The sequence below is a fragment of the Hermetia illucens genome, chromosome 4 (assembly GCF_905115235.1).
Source record: "Hermetia illucens chromosome 4, iHerIll2.2.curated.20191125, whole genome shotgun sequence".
In the NCBI taxonomy this organism is placed as follows: domain Eukaryota; kingdom Metazoa; phylum Arthropoda; class Insecta; order Diptera; family Stratiomyidae; genus Hermetia; species Hermetia illucens.
The window spans coordinates 20008973-20031641 of record NC_051852.1 but is presented as its reverse complement, the minus strand read 5'-3'; the positions used below and the strand labels follow the sequence as shown (position 1 = coordinate 20031641).

The following is a 22669-nucleotide window of genomic DNA, read 5'->3' as shown; positions in this document are numbered from 1 at the left end:
ATGGTTACGCATCTAAGAAACTTGAATTTCTCGTCCTGGAACTTATATCGCAACCCAGAGCCCATACCACGCAATAATCACGAGTATTCCCGGTAATATCGAATTAAGTAAGAGTGAAATTGAGGAGTATTCCACTCTTACTTAATTTTATCGGCATTCCTGTACATTATTGCAAGAAAATATCTCCAATTTAAGTTACATTTGATAGAAACACAATATCCATGCGCTCATTTTCAAAATTCCACCAAATGATGAAATCAGTTCCCCCGGATTCCCCTTTTATCGATCAACTGGTAGAAGCTGAAGGAAGAACAATCATGTTTAGAGTTTCAGAGAAAAATTTATTTGTCTCACTTTGTACACGTCACTTCGAATCTACATATCCCGTAATACATTAAATTAAGGAATTTGGGGTCTATTTTAACGTTAGTAGCAAATTCAGCTTCTCTGTGATCACTGGTGAAAAAAACGAGAGTTGGATTCTAGTATACGCTAATTACTTTGTAGGTATATGCTTGGCAATGCTGGTCAAATTGATGTCAGAAACATTGTGACGTATTTTTGTTTTGATTTAATTGGGCTGAAGTGGCGGGAAAGTGTGTTTAGTTAGAGAAGTGGATCAAAGGTTTAATTTAACACGAAGGTATTAGCGGATATATAAAGTTCCTAAACAGGATTAAGTTCACATGACTAAGCCCCTGCGATGGACATCTCAAAACGCCGACACGCTCTATTGGAAATTTCCCCAAATAAAATGGGGAGTCCATACAAAAAAGCGCGCGTAAATGTGACCCCGAAAATTTGTCCGATCCCATTGGATTTTGAACGGGAAAACTTTAGTTATTTGTTGAACAATTCAGATGATTTTTTATGCGATGATAATCAGCAAAATGAGTGCGGTTTCATTCAGGATTCCTCAGAGGAAGTGGTTGATTTGGGGAAAAGTTTCAGTTTGGAGACATGGAGTCGATGTATCGTCGATAGTGTTCAAAGGGACAAGAATTACGATTTGATTTTGAAGCTTGCTAATGAGAAGAACAAGGAAGAAGTAGCAGAATGCCGTCTGCAAGGAGTATGGGTACATACAAAGGTAGATCCTGGGGATATTGTCTCCGTTCTCGCCCCCTGGAGCGAATCATTGAAGTGTTTCGTTGTTACGAACTCCGATGGTTTGATTGTTACTAATCCTGATCATTTAATCTCCGGCACATCCGTTGTAGGGTCATTATATTGTGCCAGGAAAGGTGCCCTGCAGGAGCGATTCCGCGGAATTGACTCGGACAGCAAAGTGGTAAGTTTATCCGTATCAGGAAGTGTTTATTCTTAAGAAATGTTTAATATTTTTTCCAATTATTGCAGATGGTGATTGGATCGATTACCCACGAATTGTTTCAAACAGTTCTCCGCCGCAGGCTTCGAACGAGTGAGCAGATTGAAAGAGCAAGTGAAGAACTTTTACGTTCGGAGGATGCAATGTACATGCTTTATGGCAATAAGATGACCGTTGACGAGATGAAGGCTCAATTGAGTCCGTTTGTTTCGAATATTGTTGAATTTGTGGAGAAGTATATTGTTGGAGGACGGAATATACAGGTAGGTGTAAATTTTACCTTTCCGAGTTTCCTGTGTGGATTTAGGTGTATTCATTCATTTGATTTTCTTAAGGTGCACTTGCTTTTTACATTAAAATTCTTTTCGCACTTATAAAAATGGTGCAGGCCCTGTTATGTGATGGGCCCTATGAGAGATGGAAGAGATTTGAGTCATGGGCTGATCTCACCGCCACTACCTTTAGCTATCGAAAACGACAAATGATTGGTATTTGAAATCTGCCCACCTCCTGCGATGGTATCTAGAGTCTTTAGAATGCGCGCTTTTTCCAATTTCAACTAGAATTCCAGCCATATCAGATGGACATATTGCGGCTAACCCGAGTGATATGGTGAAACTTTAGAGAGTACTCCTCTTCCTCTGCAATCTGGAAAGCCAAGTGGCATCAGATACAAGTCGGATTGTCGCTTGGGCTGGGAGCCGATTTCTCAGAGGAAGTTGACTTTCTATGCAGGATTCCGGCCCGTAGTTTAAAGAGCATCACCATTTTACAGTGCTAAGTAACAATGTAGATTTCCGATAAGGTGGAAAAGTAAGAAAGCTTACTTTGAGCAATTACACGCAGTTCTGAAGAGTCTCTCTAAAGGTAATCTTGTGGCAAGATGGGCTCTAACAACGCCTTGCTCAGACATACATATATATAATATATAGTTAAAAGGGCCCACGGACCCTATTCGCGCCCGAACGGATCGAGGAGCGACCAACCTAAGGATGGGCTGAAGGTAACATCCAAAGGCCCGTATCACAGCGATGATGCGTTTCAACGCAAAGTATGTGCGATCATGCGAAAATGTATTGCTACATCCTGATTGTCGCAATCACTTCAAGCAATGACGCGATGGTTGTACACTACAGAGACATAGATCTTAAATGGAAGACAGTAGGAATCAAGACTGAAGCCCATTAGGTCAGATTGTTAGCGGAGAGGACTCTTCGGACTACAGCACAGGTTGCAAGGATAACCACTTTTTGCATCTCCATGTATAGCCCGGTCCTTAGATCGAACATTTTCAGCGCTAGACTAATCCCGTCGCTGAAATTACCACTGGGATTATTTCGATCTTTTGTAGTCTCCAAGTTTGCTTCATATCATCCGCCAAGGGGTCGTAGTTTCGGATTTTTTCGTGCTGTTTTTCAACAGCGTTCCGGTCCAACGGTACGGCTACATCGATTATGGAGCACGCTCGTTCTTCCTTGAGAAGCAGAACTAGATCGGTTCTGTTGTGATAAACACTGTGGTCGGTGGCAATAGTGTGATCCACAGTAGTTTGACCTGATCATTTTCCAAGATTCTCTGCGGAGCATACTTATAATAAGGATGGTTAGTTGCCACTAAGTTATACTTCAATGCAAGGTTTTGATGGGGAATCTTGCAGACGGAGTTATGACGATTGGTGTACTCGGTACTGCTCAACATCCTGCACGCAGATGTTATGTGCTGGAGTTGGTAATTAAGGAGTCTTGAAGGATGTACCGTTTGTAATTTTTTGTTGGGAACGAAGCATCCTGAATTGAAGTTAGAAATGCTTTGGCCTCATAGAAAAGTACACCATTAGTTAGTGGAGGCTTCGATGTTAATGCCTGGCAACAACAAATTTTTGATATGACCTCCGTGAATGGGTTTCTTATTCCACATGTCGATCTTCTGTTGGACTGAAGTAACATTCGACATGGGATCCCATTCTCTGCTTCTCAAGTTCAAAGGAGATAATTTATTATCTGCTATGACGGTAACCTGGTGTAATCGGGTAGAGGATTGTTTCTCAAAGAGAATGCACTTGATTATAGTGCAATGTTTTCAAATCAAGTACCCCCTTCCTCCCTGGTGACGTGGGATAGTGATCCTCAATTTTTCGGCAGCTCTATTGTGCATGTTGTTGTTTGCAAGAACTATCCTTACCCGTCTATTGACAGATTCTAAATCAGTATTACTCCACTGTATCACACCGAAAGTATATAGAAGGACGGGAATGGCGATAGTGTTGATCGCCATGATTTTATTTTTCTCGAACAGCGCAGTTTTCAGGACAGGATCCAGACGCCGTTCAAATTCTCCCAACAACTTGGATTTAATTATTGCTACAGCAGGTGTTGTTGCTTGCAATATGCCGAGGTATTTGTAGATGTCGTTCAAATCCATACCCTCAATTTGGATGTTATTGTGGCTGTATCCTTCGTTGCCGGTATGTTTTCCCCCAACAATTGTTTTTATGCGACATTTCTCCAAACCCAACTGTATGCCGATATCCCTACTGAACTGGATGGTGATGTCCAGCAAGGAGCGAAGTTGGTTCACGTCTTTGGCATACAATTGGATGTCGTCAATATACATTAAATGACTTAATGTACATTTCGACAATATGTTTGCTTTACAGCGACCGTATCGATTACAAGCAGTTCTATACAGCCTCGGGAGCCTTTTGCGCATCCTTTTTGCTCCTCAGCTATCAATTTATGAACATCAAGATGTTTTGAGATGTTCGCGCACAAAACTGAAGTGAAGACCTTATAGATGGTAGGAAGACAAGTAATTGGACAACATTCTGAAGGGCAAGAGGCACCCTGTTCCTTGGGGATGAGAAAAGTTATCCCCTTGGTGAAAAATTGTGGAACTAATTTCGGATCGACAATCATCTGATTACAATAATTTGCCAATACCCGTTGAATGCTCTTGAACCGTTCCAGCCAGAAGTTGTGAATCTTATCAACTCTGGCTATTTCCAATTACCTGTCTTTTCAAGGGTTGCTTCTACGTCAGCTTCAGTAATGTCAGGCATGGTCATTTCGGGGAAGGCTTCGCATGAACGCATAAGGTGTTGGAGCCACGCTGCTTCTAAATTACAACGGCTAGGTTCGCTCCAAACACTTCTCCAGAAGTCTTCTGCCTGATCCAGATCGAGGTCACTTTCCCGACTTGAGTTGGTGAGATTTTTATAAAATCCCCGTTGGTTCTGGCTAAACAAGGTGTTGTTTATCCGTCACAGAAAGCTTTTTTGATACCTACGAATGCGATTGGATCATATCGCAAGTTTCTGCTTCAGCACTTAGAGGATTTCACACACATCATTGGAGAGATGGTAGTTTCCAATGATGTTCGCAACGCATCTGTAACATCCAAGGGCGAAGAGTCGCTCTGATGTTATTGAGCGACTCTTAATCGTGTTGGTTGCTGTCTTCGTGACCCTGGGGTCCGATTAAAAATGTTAAAAATGTCCCCAATTTTATTCCCACGAGTATTGAGGAGGAATGGTTACCTCCAAAGGTAGGGAACGTATTTGGAGGCGAGCCATTAAAATACAGTGTAACGTCACTGCAATTCATCCGATAGGCGTGTCGATTTCTTTCCTCCGAATTACAAATCTGAGGTTAACTCCCTATGAAAGGAAAAATAGGTAAGGGAAGACGAACACAAATGGAAACGTTCTTATTTACAAGATTAACTTACGATATCCGTAGCTGTAGCTGTAGGCCATGTCATTATCCGCAACCCATGACACGCGCCTCGTCGCATGCAGCTCTGCGTTCGCCACTCAGGTCGGGATTAACCTAGTGCGCCAGGTATAGTTCAAAAAGCCCACGGACCCTCTTCCCGCCCAACCGGACCGAGGGGCGACCAACCTAAGGATGGGCTGAAGGCAACATCCAAAGGCCCGCATCACAGCGATGATGCGTTTTAACGCAAAGTGTGTGCGACCATGCGAAAATGTATTACTACATCCCGATTGTCGCAAACACTTCAGCCAATGACGCGGAGGTCCTACACTACAGAGACATGGATCTTATATCGAAGACAGTGCGGATCAAGACTGAAACCCATTAGGTCAGATTGTTACCGGACAGGACTCTTCGGACTATAGCACAGGTTGCAAGGATAACCGCTTTTTGCATCTCCATGTATAGTCCAGCCCTAAGATCGAGCGTTTTCAGCGCTTTATGTAGGTTCTGCGGGACTAATCCCGTCGCTGAAATTATTACTGGGACTACTTGGATCTTTTGTAGTCTCCAAGTCTGCTTCATATCGTCTGCCAAGGGGCCGTAGTTCCGGATTTTTTCGTGCTGTTTTTCAACAGTGTTCCGGTCCAACGGTACGGCTACATCGATTATAAAGCACGCTCGTTCTTCCTTCAGAAGCAGAACTAGATCGGGTCTGTTATGATTAACACTGTGGTCGGTGGCAATAGTGTGGTCCCACAGTAGTTTGACCCGATCATTTTCCAAGATTCTCTGCGGAGTATACTTATAGTAAGGATGGTAGGTTGCCACTAAGTTATACTTCAACGCAAGGTTTTGATGGAGAATCTTGCAGACGGAGTTATGACGATTGGTGTACTCGGTACCGCTCAACATCCTGCACGCAGACGTTATGTGCTGGATGGTCTCCTCTTCACAGTTGCATAACCTACAACTGGAGTTGGTGATTGAGGAGTCGTGAAGAATGTACCGTTTATAATTTTTTGTTGGGAGCGAAGCATCCTGAATTGAAGTTAGGAATGCTTCGGTCTCATAGAAAAGTACACCATTTGTCAACCATTTGTTGGAGGCTTCGATGTCAATGCCTGACAACAACAAATTTTTTATATGACCTCCGTGAATGGGTTTTTCTTTCCACATGTCGATCTTCTGTTGGACTGAAGTAACATTCGACATGGGATCCCATTCTCTGCTTCTCAAGTTCAAAGGAGATAATTTATTATCTGCCATGACGGTAGCCTGATGTATTTGGCTAGAGGATTGTTTCTCATAGAAAAACTCACGAAGAGAATGCACTTGATTGTAGTGCAATGTTTTTAAATCAAGTACCCCCCTTCCTCCCTGATGACGTGGGATAGTGATCCTCAATTTTTCGGCAGCTCTATTATGCATGTTGTTGTTTGCAAGAACTACCCTTACCCGTCTATTGACAGATTCTAAATCGGTATTACTCCACTGTATCACACCGAAAGTGTATAGAAGGACGGGAATGGCGAAGGTGTTGATTGCCATGATTTTGTTTTTCCCGTACAGCTCAGTTTTAAGGACAAGATCCAGACGCCGTTCAAATTCCCCCAGCAACTTAGATTTGATTATTGCTACAGCAGGTGTTGTTGCTTGCAATATGCCGAGGTATTTGTAGACGTCGTCCGAATCCATGCCCTCAATTCGGATGTTATTTTGGCTGTATCCTTCGTTGTCGGTGTGTTTTCCCCGAACAATTGTTTTTATGCGACATTTCTCCAAACCCAACTGCATGCCGATATCCCTGCTGAACTGGATGGTGATGTCCAGCAAGGAGCGAAGTTGGTTCTCGTCTTTGGCATACAATTTGATGTCGTCAATGTACATTAAATGGCTTAATGTACATTTCGACAATATGCCATGCTTGACTTGGAACCCGTATTTGCTTTCATGCAAAAGATGGGATAGCGGATTCAAAGCCAAACAAAACCACAGTGGGCTTAGAGAGTCGCCTTGGAAAATGCCACGTCTGATTGGTATCTCTCCTGATGTTTGCGAGGATACCGATAGCTTCGTGCTCCAATTCTTCATTACTGTTCTCAGTAGAAGAACGACATTCGGGTTGATTTTATACAAGCGTAACACTTGTAGTAACCACGAATGTGATATGGAGTCAAAGGCTGATTTATAATCGATGTAGGCTGTCGAGATGTTTCGTTTTTGATGGACAGCCTGCTTTACAGCTACCGTATCGATTATAAGCTGTTCTTTGCAGCCTCGGGAGCCTTTTGCGCATCCCTTTTGCTCCTCAGCTATCAATTTATGAACATCAAGATGTTTTGAGATGTTCGCGCACAGAACTGAAGTGAAGACCTTGTAGATGGTAGGAAGACAAGTAATTGGTCGACATTTTGAAGGGCAAGAGACACCCTGTTCCTTGGGGATGAGGAAAGTTATCCCCTTGGTGAAAAATGGTGGAACTAAATCAGGATCGGCAATCATCTGATTAAATTGATTTGCCAATATCCTGTGAGTGCTCTTGAACCGCTTCAGCCAGAAGTTGTGAATTTTGTCAACTCCTGGCGCCTTCCAGTTACCTGCCTTGTCAAGGGCTGCTTTAACGTCGACTTCAGTTACGTCAGGCATGGTCATTTCGGGGAGGGCCTCGCATGAACGCATAAGGTGTGGGAGCCACGCTGCTTCTAAATTGCAACGGCTAGATTCGCTCCAAACACTTCTCCAGAAGTCTTCTGCCTGATCCAGATTAAGGTTACTTTCCCTATCTGAGCTGGTGAGATTTTTGTAGAATCCCCGTTGGTTCTGGAAGAACAAGGTGTTGTCTGTCCTTCGCTGAAAGCTTTTCTGATACCTACGGATGCGGTTGGAGCATACCGCAAGTTTCTGCTTCAGCACCTCGAGGATTTCTTCGATTGGCATATCATTGGACAGATGGTAGTTTCCAATGATGTTCGCAACGCATCTGTGCACTCTTGGTGATGGATTTCCAAGGAGTGCTTGCGTCACACGACCAATCTCCTTTCTCAACTTTTCGACTCTTTTGTTGAGTCGAAACACCCAGAACGGTAAAGTCCTTCTGCGCATACCTCTGTTATTCGCTCTAAGATGTTGGTTATGGAGACGAATAACCGTGGCAGCTGCAACGTAGATCAGGCTGTGAACCTCTGTAGCAGTAATCTCGCTAGCCAAACGATCAGCCAAAATTCTGTCAACGGCAGCAATGATGTTAGTAGTTGCCGAAGTAAACTTCAGTTTTGGGATCTTTGGCCTAGCGTCTGGGAGAATCTCAGCATACTCTGTGAATGCGACCTGGAATGCGGTCAAAGCCTCATTATAAATTGGGTCGACATCCCCAGTTACTAAGCTTCTCCTGACTACTGGATTCATGGAGTGCCTTACAGGTGGAGTACTTGTGTCACTCCTTTGACTAGTCCGGTAATTTGATGACTCCAGCCCGAGCTCAAGTGAAACCTCTTGAAAGATTTGTTGCCTAGTTGGTAAGGCAACTCGGTTGTTATTCACTATCACCCGGTACTGGTTGACGACGTTCTGTTCCGGAACATGACTTAGCTCCGGAAATCGGGTTATGAACGCGTCATGTAGTCGATGTCTGTACCCTGATGGATTCCGTTCCAAATCCGTGACACGGTAATAGGCGCGGACGATAAATTCGTTGAGTTGGTTCGTCCAAACCATACGACGCCTAGGTCTCCCGTCCCTGGTGGTTGACGGCATAACCGCCAAAACATCCAAGGGCGAAGAGCCGCTCTGATGTTGTTGAACGACCCTTAACCGTGTTGGGTACTGTCTTCGTGTCCCTGGGGTCCCATTAAGAGAATTTAAATTGTTTTCCCCAATTTTTATTCCCACGAGTATTGGGGAAGCAGTCAACCCTGCAACAGAGCCCCAATGTTGCAATGCCCCATGGTTACCTCCAAAGGTAGGGAAGGTATTTGGAGGGGAGCCGCTGAAATACAGTGTAACGTCACTGCAATTCATCCGATAGGCGCGTCGATCCCTTCACCCCGGATTACGGATTTGTTAAGGAGGTTTACTCCCCCTGAACGGGAAGAATCGGTAAGGGAGGACGAACACAAAGGGAAACGTTCTGCTTGTCCGCGGCTACTTATTAACAAGATTAACTTGCGATATTCGTAGCTGACCCGGTGGGTCATGTCATTATCCGCAACCCATGACACGCGCCTGGTCGCATGCAGCTCTGCGTTTGCAACTCAGGTGAGGATAAACCTGGTACGCCAGGCAATATATATATATATATATATATGTACCTGGCAATATATATATATATATATATATATATATGTACCTGGCGTACCAGGTTTATCCTCACCTGAGTTGCAAACGCAGAGCTGCATGCGACCAGGCGCGTGTCATGGGTTGCGGATAATGACATGACCCACCGGGTCAGCTACGAATATCGCAAGTTAATCTTGTAAATAAGTAGCCGCGGACAAGCAGAACGTTTCCCTTTGTGTTCGTCCTCCCTTACCGATTCTTCCCGTTCAGGGTGAGTAAACCTCCTTAACAAATCCGTAATCCGGGGTGAAGGGATCGACGCGCCTATCGGATGAATTGCAGTGACGTTACACTGTATTTCAGCGGCTCCCCTCCAAATACCTTCCCTACCTTTGGAGGTAACCATGGGGCATTGCAACATTGGGGCTCTGTTGCAGGGCTGACTGGTTCCCCATTACTCGTGGGAATAAAATTGGGGACTTTGGTTTAAATTCTTTAAATGGGACCCCAGGGACACGAAGACAGTACCCAACACGGTTAAGGGTCGTTCAACAACATCAGAGCGGCTCTTCGCCCTTGGATGTTTTGGCGGTTATGCCGTCAACCACCAGGGACGGGAGACCTAGGCGTCGTATGGTTTGGACGAACCAACTCAACGAATTTATCGTCCGCGCCTATTACCGTGTCACGGATTTGGAACGGAATCCATCAGGGTACAGACATCGACTACATGACGCGTTCATAACCCGATTTCCGGAGCTAAGTCATGTTCCGGAACAGAACGTCGTCAACCAGTACCGAGTGATCGTGAATAACAACCGAGTTGCCTTACCAACTAGGCAACAAATCTTCCAAGAGGTTTCACTTGAGCTCGGGCTGGAGTCATCAAATTACCGGACTAGTCAAAGGAGTAACACAAGTACTCCACCTGTAAGGCACTCCATGAATCCAGTAGTCAGGAGAAGCTTAGTAACTGGGGATGTCGACCCAATTTATAATGAGGCTTTGACCGCATTCCAGGTCGCATTCACAGAGTATGCTGAGATTCTCCCAGACGCTAGGCCAAAGATCCCAAAACTGAAGTTTACTTCGGCAACTACTAACATCATTGCTGCCGTTGACAGAATTTTGGCTGATCGTTTGGCTAGCGAGATTACTGCTACAGAGGTTCACAGCCTGATCTACGTTGCAGCTGCCACGGTTATTCGTCTCCATAACCAACATCTTAGAGCGAATAACAGAGGTATGCGCAGAAGGACTTTACCGTTCTGGGTGTTTCGACTCAACAAAAGAGTCGAAAAGTTGAGAAAGGAGATTGGTCGTGTGACGCAAGCACTCCTTGGAAATCCATCACCAAGAGTGCACAGATGCGTTGCGAACATCATTGGAAACTACCATCTGTCCAATGATATGCCAATCGAAGAAATCCTCGAGGTGCTGAAGCAGAAACTTGCGGTATGCTCCAATCACATCCGTAGGTATCAGAAAAGCTTTCAGCGAAGGACAGACAACACCTTGTTCTTCCAGAACCAACGAGGATTCTACAAAAATCTCATCAACTCAGGTAGGGACAGTAACCTCAATCTGGATCAGGCAGAAGACTTCTGGAGAAGTGTTTGGAGCGAATCCAGTCGTTGCAATTTAGAAGCAGCGTGGCTCCCACACCTTATGCGTTCATGCGAGGCCCTCCCCGAAATGACCATGCCTGACGTAACTGAAGTCGATGTTAAAGCAGTCCTTGACAAGGCAGGTAACTGGAAGGCGCCAGGAGTTGACAAAATTCACAACTTCTGGCTGAAGCGGTTCAAGAGCACTCACAGGATATTGGCAAATCAATTTAATCAGATGATTGCCGATCCTGATTTAGTTCCACCATTTTTCACCAAGGGGATAACTTTCCTCATCCCCAAGGAACAGGGTGTCTCTTGCCCTTCAAAATGTCGACCAATTACTTGTCTTCCTACCATCTACAAGGTCTTCACTTCAGTTCTGTGCGCGAACATCTCAAAACATCTTGATGTTCATAAATTGATAGCTGAGGAGCAAAAGGGATGCGCAAAAGGCTCCCGAGGCTGCAAAGAACAGCTTATAATCGATACGATAGCTGTAAAGCAGGCTGTCCACCAAAAACGAAACATCTCGACAGCCTACATCGATTATAAATCAGCCTTTGACTCCATATCACATTCGTGGTTACTACAAGTGTTACGCTTGTATAAAATCAACCCGAATGTTGTTCTTCTTCTGAGAACAGTAATGAAGAATTGGAGCACGAAGCTATCGGTATCTTCGCAAACATCAGGAGAGATACCAATCAGGCGTGGCATTTTCCAAGGCGACTCTCTAAGCCCACTGTGGTTTTGTTTGGCTTTGAATCCGCTATCCCATCTTTTGCATGAAAGCAAATACGGGTTCCAAGTCAAGCATGGCATATTGTCGAAATGTACATTAAGCCATTTAATGTACACTGACGACATCAAATTGTATGCCAAAGACGATAACCAACTTCGCTCCTTGCTGGACATCACCATCCAGTTCAGCAGGGATATCGGCATGCAGTTGGGTTTGGAGAAATGTCGCATAAAAACAATTGTTCGGGGAAAACACACCGACAACGAAGGATACAGCCAAAATAACATCCGAATTGAGGGCATGGATTCGCACGACGTCTACAAATACCTCGGCATATTGCAAGCAACAACACCTGCTGTGGCAATAATTAAATCTAAGTTGCTGGGGGAATTTGAGCGGCGTCTGGATCTTGTCCTTAAAACTGAGCTGTACGGGAAAAATAAAATCATGGCAATCAACACCTTTGCCATTCCCGTCCTTCTATACACTTTCGGTGTGATACAGTGGAGTAATACTGATTTAGAATCTGTCAATAGACGGGTAAGGGTAGTTCTTGCAAACAACAACATGCACAATAGAGCTGCCGAAAAATTGAGGATCACTATCCCACGTCATCAGGGAGGAAGGGGGGTACTTGATTTAAAAACGTTGCACTACAATCAAGTGCATTCTCTTCGTGAGTTTTTCTATGAGAAACAATCCTCTAGCCAAATACATCAGGCTACCGTCATGGCAGATAATAAATCATCTCCTTTGAACTTGAGAAGCAGAGAATGGGATCCCATGTCGAATGTTACTTCAGTCCAACAGAAGATCGACATGTGGAAAGAGAAACCCATTCACGGAGGTCATATAAAAAATTTGTTGTTGTCAGGCATTGACATCGAAGCCTCCAACAAATGGTTGACAAATGGTGTACTTTTCTATGAGACCGAAGCATTCCTAACTTCAATTCAGGATGCTTCGCTCCCAACAAAAAATTATAAACGGTACATTCTTCACGACTCCTCAATCACCAACTCCAGTTGTAGGTTATGCAACTGTGAAGAGGAGACCATCCAGCACATAACATCTGCGTGCAGGATGTTGAGCGGTACCGAGTACACCAATCGTCATAACTCCGTCTGCAAGATTCTCCATCAAAACCTTGCGTTGAAGTATAACTTAGTGGCAACCTACCATCCTTACTATAAGTATACTCCGCAGAGAATCTTGGAAAATGATCGGGTCAAACTACTGTGGGATCACACTATTGCCACCGACCACAGTGTAAATCATAACAGACCCGATCTAGTTCTGCTTCTGAAGGAAGAACGAGCGTGCTTTATAATCGATGTAGCCGTACCGTTGGACCGGAACACTGTTGAAAAACAGCACGAAAAGATCCGGAACTACGGCCCCTTGGCAGACGATATGAAGCAGACTTGGAGACTACAAAAGATCCAAGTAGTCCCAGTAATAATTTCAGCGACGGGATTAATCCCGCAGAACTTACATAAAGCGCTGAAAACGCTCGATCTTAGGGCTGGACTATACATGGAGATGCAAAAAGCGGTTATCCTTGCAACCTGTGCTATAGTCCGAAGAGTCCTGTCCGGTAACAATCTGACCTAATGGGTTTCAGTCTTGATCCGCACTGTCTTCAATATAAGATCCATGTCTCTGTAGTGTAGGACCTCTGCATCATTGGCTGAAGTGTTTGCGACAATCGGGATGTAGCAATACATTTTCGCATGGTCGCACACACTTTGCGTTAAAACGCATCATCGCTGTGATGCGGGCCTTTGGATGTTGCCTTCAGCCCATCCTTAGGTTGGTCGCCCCTCGGTCCGGTTGGGCGGGAAGAGGGTCCGTGGGCTTTTTGATATATATATGGTTGCCACTGTTGGTGGGGTATAGCACGCCATCGTTCGCGCTTACCTGAAATGCGTTTTAGCTCTCTCTACGACTTCCGGGGAGGTGGGTTCCACTGCATGATGTAACCAGCAATGCGATTGTCGCCCGTCAATGTATGCCCTATCGACTGCCACTTTTGCTTCCGATAACAGTGCGTATGAGAGACAGGCCTGCGCGCCGACCGAGTTTTTCCTTTGAGATAGTGCCAGGCTTACTCCGATGATACACAGCAAGACAGAAAGAACACTAACAACAGTTTCAACTTTATCTTGGTTTTTAGGCGAAAGCAGATCTAACGCTGTTACTGCGTCGGGCAACATTCAGTTGGGTTCCACTGTCGGCAGAAACCACGCTCCTTAGATATGCAAATTCATTGGCGCCTTTGATGCTCTGTCCATTCATGCAGATAGTGAGAGCATGATGACTCGTCAGGCTGAGAACCTTGGTTTTGTTCGTGTTTATCGTCAGTCCCACTCTATTTGTCTCTCTTTCCAAATTCAGAGCCATTTGGTTGAGGTCCATAATCCGCTGAGAGCAAACAGATGTCAGGAATGTAGGAAAGATATTATAAGCCATTGAATTCCTTCACGTCCTTCGGACAAGAAGAAATAATATCGGTGACCGGTGCTGGTTCCCGTCTTTCGAGATTTTACCTTGGTGCAGCACGTGACATTTTGTCTCATCATATATATGTCACTCTGATGATGGGTATTAGGTAAAGCCCAGCGACTTTACACCGATCTTATCAGGCCCCTTCAAGACGACCTGTGTAACACCCAAGAAAAGAACATTTTCGATGGGAGCTCAATGCTTGTCGATATTTTCAAGTGGGTTGCTCAATAATGTCACCTTTAGAGAAGCCTTCCCTAAACTTCGTGTAATTGCTCTCAGAAAGCATTCTTCTCTATTATATCGGTTGTCTCTGCTGGTGCTTCAGATTGTACAATTGTGATGTCCTAACTTAGACAGCAATCTCGCATTGAGAAGTTTGTCAGAAACCAGCTCCCCCTTGCGGTAGTTGTCAGAAGCAACTCGACGTCGGATTCCTGTCTGCTACCGCGTGCCTTTCCAGAGTACACAAACACATTACCTTAAGTGTGGTAAGAGCCCAGAGTCTCACCATCTTACTTCACTTAGGCCCAGAATGTTCAGATTATGTCGTTGGAATGCTCACTCACGTTGGTGAAAGCGAGCATTCTGAAGACCCTCGCCACCGTCGTCGAGGGGCTTGCGCACATTCCAGAAACCAATCATAGTCCGTTTTCAATAGCCAAAGATCGTAGCTTCAGGACATACATATGAGGAGAAGGGAATGGTTTTACGGGACGCAATAAGAGCGAGTACATTTCTGCAACTTTCATCGCTTCCAGATCGACAATATACTGAGCACAGAGTCTGCCACAAGGTCCAAGGTCAGTTGAGTTCCGACTGGCCGACTTCGGACAATTAATCTAGTCAACCATATTGCGATCAGTAGTAGCGCTGACATCGCCCCCGAAAAAGACCATCATCTGATGATCTGATCACTTACCTTTGCTTGCGTGTCGCTACTGCATTTGCTTGCAGGGGAATAGAGCGTCGGCCACACGCATTCAATGATACCAAGCCCATCCGAAAATATTGATAAACAAATAAAAGTGCCTGTGTTTCTCGTGGACCTAAAAATGTTGCCCACATCCCAGAACGATGTCGCCTGATATAGTGACTGGGGAAATCTGGAGCGGATAGATGAAGGTAAGGAACTAATGGCTCTGTTTATGGTTGCGAGCAGAGGTGGATGTGACGCGCTAGAGCTTCACCAGGAAAAAGTATGAGAAGGGTTGCACCGTATCGTAAAGGAGTTTCACCATTTTGTTGGTGAGGGAAGTCGGAGCTGCCACAAATAGTAGCACCGAAGAATAAGGTGCTGTGAGAAACGTTAACGGTAGGTTTCTCATCCATCATGATGAGCAGCTGAGAAGCTAAAAGGAGTATTTCATCACAATTCTAAATCGTATAACGTCCGGTGAAGTTCCAACCCTTGAGGATGATTTGACAAGCCACCGTATCGTGCGGATACGGACTGCTCCCCCAAACAGAGGTGAAATCATCTTTCCATCAACATACTTAAACTTTTCCATCCAGCTTCTGTAGTCTCCTTAGAGTTACTACTTCATCTCATTCGTAAATTTTGGAAATCCGAGACCTTTCTCGATGAGTTAAAGAGGGGTATCCGTCTTGAGTGTGACAAATGAAGGGATATTTGCATGGAATACAAAGCTTGTGTACCTTAGTAGATGATTTCTTCATCTTTTGTCTGTTTCTATTCTGCATAGTTATAAATTTGCAATTTTTTCCAGAGACAAAAAGGTGAATTTTCGGGCGTCATTGAATCAATCCAAGACATTGAAGAGAACGTATGGGTTCCGCAATTAGGCCTCAAGGGAAAAATCGATGCTTCCTTAAAAGTAAAACCGCGCATTGATTCTCCCAGTTCAGAACACAAATACATGCCATTGGAATTGAAAACCGGGCGAGCGTCATTTTCAAACGAACACAAGGGTCAACTTATCATATATGAAATGATGCTGGACGAAATCGGCAGAAAAGTAGACTCTGGCTTGTTGCTGTACCTACGTGAGGGAATAATGAAGGAAATCCACGCTACGACAAATTCAAAACGAGACATTATCACATTACGAAACGAGCTTTCATACTATCTCACTCGTAAGCAAAAGATAAGTGATAAGGACGATGTCAATACAATTTTATCCAAATACAAGTCGATGATATTGCCGCCTCCTATTGGCCAGTACAATGCCTGTTCGAGATGTCCCTACAACACGATATGCTGCATATTCGCAAAGCAAGAAAAGTTGCCTCAATCATCTGAGGCCGAAACTCTCAGAAAAGTTTCAGAGGAGTGTATGCAACATTTAAGCCCGGAGGATATTGAATACTTCACGCATTGGTGTGGAATTCTAACGCTGGAGGACCAAGAGTCAAAGAAAGGAAACCATTTGAAGAGTATATGGACTAAAACTGCAGAACAACGGCGTGATGACGGTCATGCAATCATTGATTTGCAGATAGTGGGGCAGATATTGAAGGCTGAAACTAAATATCTTCATACGTTCGGCGCAGCGGAGGAAAGCAGTGGACACTCAACAAGTTTTCATGATTTTACATTGACTGGGGTGAGTACATATTATAAGTAAAGTTGTTATATTATGTAGTGTTCTTTCAGTATTAGGCTTAGAAAGCCATAATCATGGCGAGCATATTTTTCCTTCACAATGAGGCGGTTATCCTTGCAAGCATGCAAACTAAATAATCAGAGAGTCACAAGGATACCTCCTCATCTCTTTGTGTAACCCAGAGTACTATCTGTTTCAAAATCATTCTTTTTTCTTGAATGTCGCTGTATTTGACAATCTGTTTTCAGCGAGAATATGTTTGCGGTTGGCCTCTTTGTAGGAGGTTTATGGTACCTCTATATCGCGGATTGAACTACTTGTAATGAATATGAATGCTTACGATGATCGAACGGCCGAATTGACAATTGCCAGTCATGAAGACTGATCTATATCTCACTTTTGGAGAATTAGCGCAATTGATCGTGCGGGCCCACTCGCATATAAGTGCAAACCCACCAAAGTGTGCACCAACGTGCTAGCTAGGTCAGGAATGTGAGTTGGGTGCTCGATTATTAGGTTCTCAGTATGAGCTCGGAAATTATTACATATCTTACACTTGGTGCATTTTGAATTGGCCTTGAAACCAAAATATCAATGAAAATCTTAACGGCAACAATATAAGCGGGACACCCTTGGCAAGGACTAAGTAAGATGGTGGGATTCTGGAGAGTACTTCTCTTTCTGTCTCTCTTGCAGCAATGCTTTTATGCTTTGGAAAGTCAAGTGGTAGCAGACGCGAATCTGTCCAGGTTGAGGAGCATCACAATTGTACGATACTATGCACCAATGGAGACTTTCGATATAATGAAGAAGGATGCTTCCTATGAGCAATTACACGCAATTCAGAAGCGATTTCCGAAAGGTGACATTGTGATTGTCATGGGTGATCTGAATGAGCTCTGACAACACCTTGCTCCGACATGCGATGGGGAAACACGGTCTTGGCAGCCGTAACGACAATGTTGGGAAGTTTGTGGATTTATTTCTACAAATTCGACCGTTTCAACTGACCGACAATGTGCGACCAATCAGATCGAGCACTTCGCGATCAGCAGTAGATTTAGGAGTTGTCTCCTGGATGTGCGTAACAAAAGAGGGGCTGTCATCGGCTTCGAAAGGGATCACCATCTGATGGTTGCGTAAGTTCGCTTGCGTGTTGGGTCCGCCACTTTTCGCAGGGTTGGGGAGCTGCGACCCTCCAAGTTTAACATCGATCGCTTGTATGACCCGACTGTCTTGCTATCTTGCTGATCGAACGGCATAAAAAAATGCACTTTTCTCGGTTGTTACGCCGGTCGTTGGCCTTGTTCCGAAGGGGCAGCTTTAGATCTGGTGGCTGCAGAGTCGTAAAAGCGGATCGATGAACGGAAGGGGTTGGAGGCGCTGTTGACCACTGCATGTGATGGTGGGCTGGATGCGTTCATGGGGTGAAGTTATTGATGAAGGATAGCCTTTATTACATTCGCATGGTATGTTTTTTGCACAGGTAGAAATTTATTGCATACTACGATACTGTCAGACTAACTTTACTCTCTTGTCGCATTCCATCTGGTTAAAGCATTTGATTCCAGATAACTAGCAAAGTCTTCGCGGACTCATGGCTGCGTCTGCCGCTTTCGGTATGAAAACTACACGTGCGCGTCTCCAGGACTGTGGTATGCATCCTAAACAGATAGAGTTTCGTTAAATCTCAACAAGTTACAGCACAACCCTTTGCTTCTGCTTCTGTAGCATGACTGGCATTATGCCATCTGAACCCAGAGGTTTATATGCGGAGGAGCTGCTTATAGCCCAGCCAATCTTATCCTCGGTAATTACCGGTTTGATAGTCTCGCACGGCTGGGGTGACCGCAAACCCTCCAAGCAAGGCTCTGACTCACAGTTAGTCCTCGCTGGCAGAAAAGTGCGTCTGAACCAGTAACTCCAAGGTTTCACCAGAAGATTCCGTTCAGAGGCCTTCCGACTTTTTGAGAAATGATGAGCTTTTTACGAAAGGTGAGAATGACTCACCTCTTGTTAATTTCCGAGCTGTCTCAAAGCGTATGCATTGCACAGGCGTCGTAGCCTATCAACAGGTTGGCCTTCTTTGTTGCTATGGTGTTTATCAAATGTTGTAGATCTTCTGGTGGAGCTGTTCGGCCGTGAGCTATGGAAGCTGAGGAAATATAAACGTTCTCTGCCCCCGCCTGCTCCAGTTTGACCACGACTAGGTCGCTGGAGCGCTAGGAGGGTTCGTCAGTTCCTGTCGGACCGCCGATCCTCATCTCCTCCAACAGCTCGTTGACGGCGTCGATTGGATCCAGGTCGTTGTCTGGTTTTGCAGAGCGGAACACTTTCATCTTTGCGTCCTTGACTCCGAACTCCACCTTATAGTCTTTTTCAGTGCCCCCCACACTCTCTGTTTATACAGAGCTGAAAAAGTTGGCTGTTTCTCTCGGGTTCTTCCTTCTTGATAACCACGCAGTCGTCCATGGGAATGCAGGGGTTTTAAAGCCGCAGGGATTGGACGAGCTTGTCCTTATCCATGCGAATCTTCGGTAACCAGATCCGAGCGACCAGTCTCCTGCGAATCTCGTCGTAGGGAATGGCTTTGAACTTTACGCTGTTCTAGGTGTCGCTGATCTTAGCGACGGACGAACCGAGAAAGTCTCTGGAGAATTGGTCTTCGCAAGTTATAACGTGTTCGCCATTGGCGTCCAGGAGATGCTTAATGATCATCTCCGACAGCCTGGCCTCAACACTGGTCTAAACCTCCGGTGCTAGTTTGCCGCTAGCGGAATTGCCATCCGCCAGCGCCACACGTAAGTGGCTCTTGGCCACGTCGCTGAAGGTTTTCGGAGTCTGTGGCCCGTCGGCGGACTGTTGCTGCTTACTTTTCTCCAGAGGTTGCTTAGCATGCGGGCTTTTGCCTACTCTGCTTCACTTGTGTTTTTATTCGACCTCGTCTTGAGATTGATTGCGTTTGAGAGAAGTGGGCTTCTTCTTTTGCTCGTCTATACGTACTATGTCTGGTACTCACTACACCCAACTTGACGGCAGTTGATTCCAGGTTGGAAACCCCTAGTCCGTCTGCCGCCTCGTTCCGGGGGGTTCCTGCGGTTGGTTTCAGCACAGCGGTGCTACGGCTAGTAACGAGTGTGCTGCTCTCGATGGCTACTGTCCTCCGATGCTGCGCCTGGCAACACCACCTCTTCTTCTATTCCCGGTTTGTTTATTTTTTTAAGAATTGAATCCATGTCCCACGAGTAGTCTGGGAAGAATGTTCATCCTTGCCAGCCCGGCCACCAGGATAAGGGTCTTATTTGAAACTGAAGGTGCCTAAGGTATTCAGAGTTCGCATAATAAAGACCAAGCTCCCCATTGGCCATGCAGCCCTCGGGGTATGCTGTTCCACCTTGGCTTGGGGTCCTATTAGCACCTTCTCCAGGGCAAGGAGGACGATCCCCGGGCTGTGGCTTCAGCTCATCCCCCTGCCAAATCTACTTGACCCTAACAGATGACTAGCAGACAAGCAGATCCTCGTCAGTTGGATGAGCCTACTCCTAGCCCGGCCCTGCACATTCTTGGGCCGTCCGAAGATGGTTACCAGCGGCCACTGTGAGGAGGTCGTATGAGGACTTGCCGAATTATGCAACTTTAACCCGAAGCATAATCAGATCAGGCCGCCACAGCAACCAAAGTTCGTTACGGTCTTGAATGAAGTATTCCTAATGTTTTTTAAAGGGGGGAATTTTAGTTGGTTAGTAGGCTGTTGCACTATTCCATCTATAATTGCCTCGGCCATTGCTCCGCCGTGAGTATTATTTCCCAATCACCTGAGAAGAAAAGTGATTGACTACGTTACTCTATATACGATTGTGCTTACACATGCATAACTTTTCATTTGCTCAACATTTTACGATAGAATTTCTACTAAAATTTTGTACTTCATTGTCCCAGGTAAACCCAGGTGACTATGTCATCGTTAGCACCCGAAAACGCATAGCGATCGCTGCCGGTCATGTGTATGAAATAACCAAGTCTCGAATCTCTATACATTTGGAGCGAAATCTCTCCAAAAATTACAAAAATGAGAAATTTATTATCGACAAAAACGTTTTCCAATCAACGAACGTTTTTAACTACACGAACTTGGGTGTGCTTCTCGAGGATCGTGTGGAATCGAATAAACTCCGAAAAATTATTGTTAACAAAATGAAACCTACGTTTTCCAAGGAAAAACTTTCGGTTCCGAAAGTTGCCCAAGCTATTCTCCTGGAGTTGAATTCAGAACAAAGGAAGGCAGTTGCAAAGGCTATGAAAATGGAGGATTATATGTTGTTGAAAGGTTTGCCGGGGACAGGTGAGTTTCGAAGTTTTAATTCTTCACAGAAAAAATCCCAACAAAATCGTTTGGTTATACATTTTTGGCCAGAGTTAAGGAGATTTAACTATTTTTGTTATTCTAATCTGCAGGTAAGACTCAAACCCTCGTGGCTATTATTCGTTTACTTTGTCTGTTGCACAAATCGGTTATCGTGACCAGTCATACACATTCGGCTGTTGACAACGTCCTGCAACGATTGAAACAGTATAACATCAAATTCCTCCGATTAGGCTCCGACTCCCGCATCAATCCTGCTCTGCACGACTGCAGCGAAACTCAACTGACATCATCCTGCAAAACCCCGGCGGATCTAATGCAACTCTATTCATCTTACAACGTCGTAGGCGTAACGTGCCATGGATCGTCCCATTCCATATTCCTGCACCGAAAATTTGATATCTGCATTGTAGACGAAGCTACTCAAGTTTTCCAGCCGACGATTTTACGTCCCCTTTTTTATGCAAACAAATTTATTCTAGTTGGGGATCCTGACCAGCTGCCGCCTGTAGTGGTTTCCAAAACTGCACGGACGATTGGTGCAAGTGAGAGTTTGTTTCAACGTCTTGATGATCCCGACGCAACGGCTGTTCTCTCCAACCAGTACCGAATGAATAAAACAATTACAAAACTAGCCAACGGTTTGACCTATAAAGGGAATTTATTGTGCGCCAATGAGATCGTTATGAATCGCACAATTGACTTGCCTAATAAACCTCAAATGTTTACAGAATTTCGACAGGATAAGTGGTTGTTGCGGAGCTTGGAGAAGCACGTCGATCTCTCAGTCGTTATGCTTGACACAAAGGACTGTTTGCAGAGATCGCAAGAGTTCGAGAAGTCCCAATCCGTTGATTTATCACAGCAAATAGAAAAAACGTTTGTTGATGATACGGAAAATCCTAAAAGATCGAAATTCACTTACACAAACTATTGCGATGCAGCCGTGGCTTTCTATATCACAAAAGCTTTGATAATTGGCGGTTGTCCCGCTAAAAATATAGGAATAGTTGCGCCATACAGAGCACAAGTAGAGCTTTTGAGAAAAATCTATGAAGACTATCGAAGTCACTATGCATCCTCAAAGACCCCAATTTCCGCTCGAATTGATTTCGAAGGACTCGAAGTGAACACGGTAGATCAGTACCAAGGCAGGGATAAAAATGTTATCATTTATTCATGCACGAGAACAGGATGTGCGGCCACAGAAAAAGGGGATAGTGTACGTGGCATGGAAATTTTAGAGGATCAGCGACGTTTGACCGTTGCTATAACGCGTTCTAAATGTAAATTGATATTGATTGGGGATGAAGAGTGCCTTAAGAGTTACACACCGTTCAAGGATTTGTTTGAAGGAATCCCGTCAAGATGTAAGATTGTTTTGGAGAATGGACAGTTGGGATTTTTGTGGACAAATGTTTTTGATGATTTGAGAAAAGTTTTTAGTGGTTTTTGATGAGTGATTAAGTTGATCTTATGATAGATAGTATATGGTGTTATTTTTAGGCTGATTTTTGATTAATTCTTCAGAATTGTGAATAGCATTTTGATATAAATTTAG

The 22669-nt window shown here is 44.6% G+C and overlaps 1 protein-coding gene across 1 annotated transcript; it reads left to right on the top strand.

The window, feature by feature from the left end:
• The first annotated feature begins 631 nt into the window (after positions 1-631).
• Positions 632-22669, top strand: LOC119656163 (DNA replication ATP-dependent helicase/nuclease DNA2). The gene is made up of 5 exons (XM_038062506.1): positions 632-1291; positions 1360-1593; positions 15909-16745; positions 20685-21087; positions 21201-22669. The coding sequence occupies exons 1-5, from the start codon at positions 704-706 to the stop codon at positions 22562-22564; spliced, it is 3426 nt and encodes a 1141-aa protein (XP_037918434.1). The 5' UTR covers positions 632-703; the 3' UTR covers positions 22565-22669.

What these genes read in the sequence shown, in the direction of transcription:
- LOC119656163 (XM_038062506.1), top strand. Translation starts at nt 704, where the DNA reads ATGGACATCTCAAAACGCCGACACGCTCTATTGGAAATTTCCCCAAAT. An exon ending in TTGACTCGGACAGCAAAGTG is followed by an intron (nt 1,292 to 1,359) that starts GTAAGTTTATCC and finishes CAATTATTGCAG; the next exon opens with ATGGTGATTGGATCGATTAC. An exon ending in GAAAGGTTTGCCGGGGACAG is followed by an intron (nt 21,088 to 21,200) that starts GTGAGTTTCGAA and finishes TCTAATCTGCAG; the next exon opens with GTAAGACTCAAACCCTCGTG.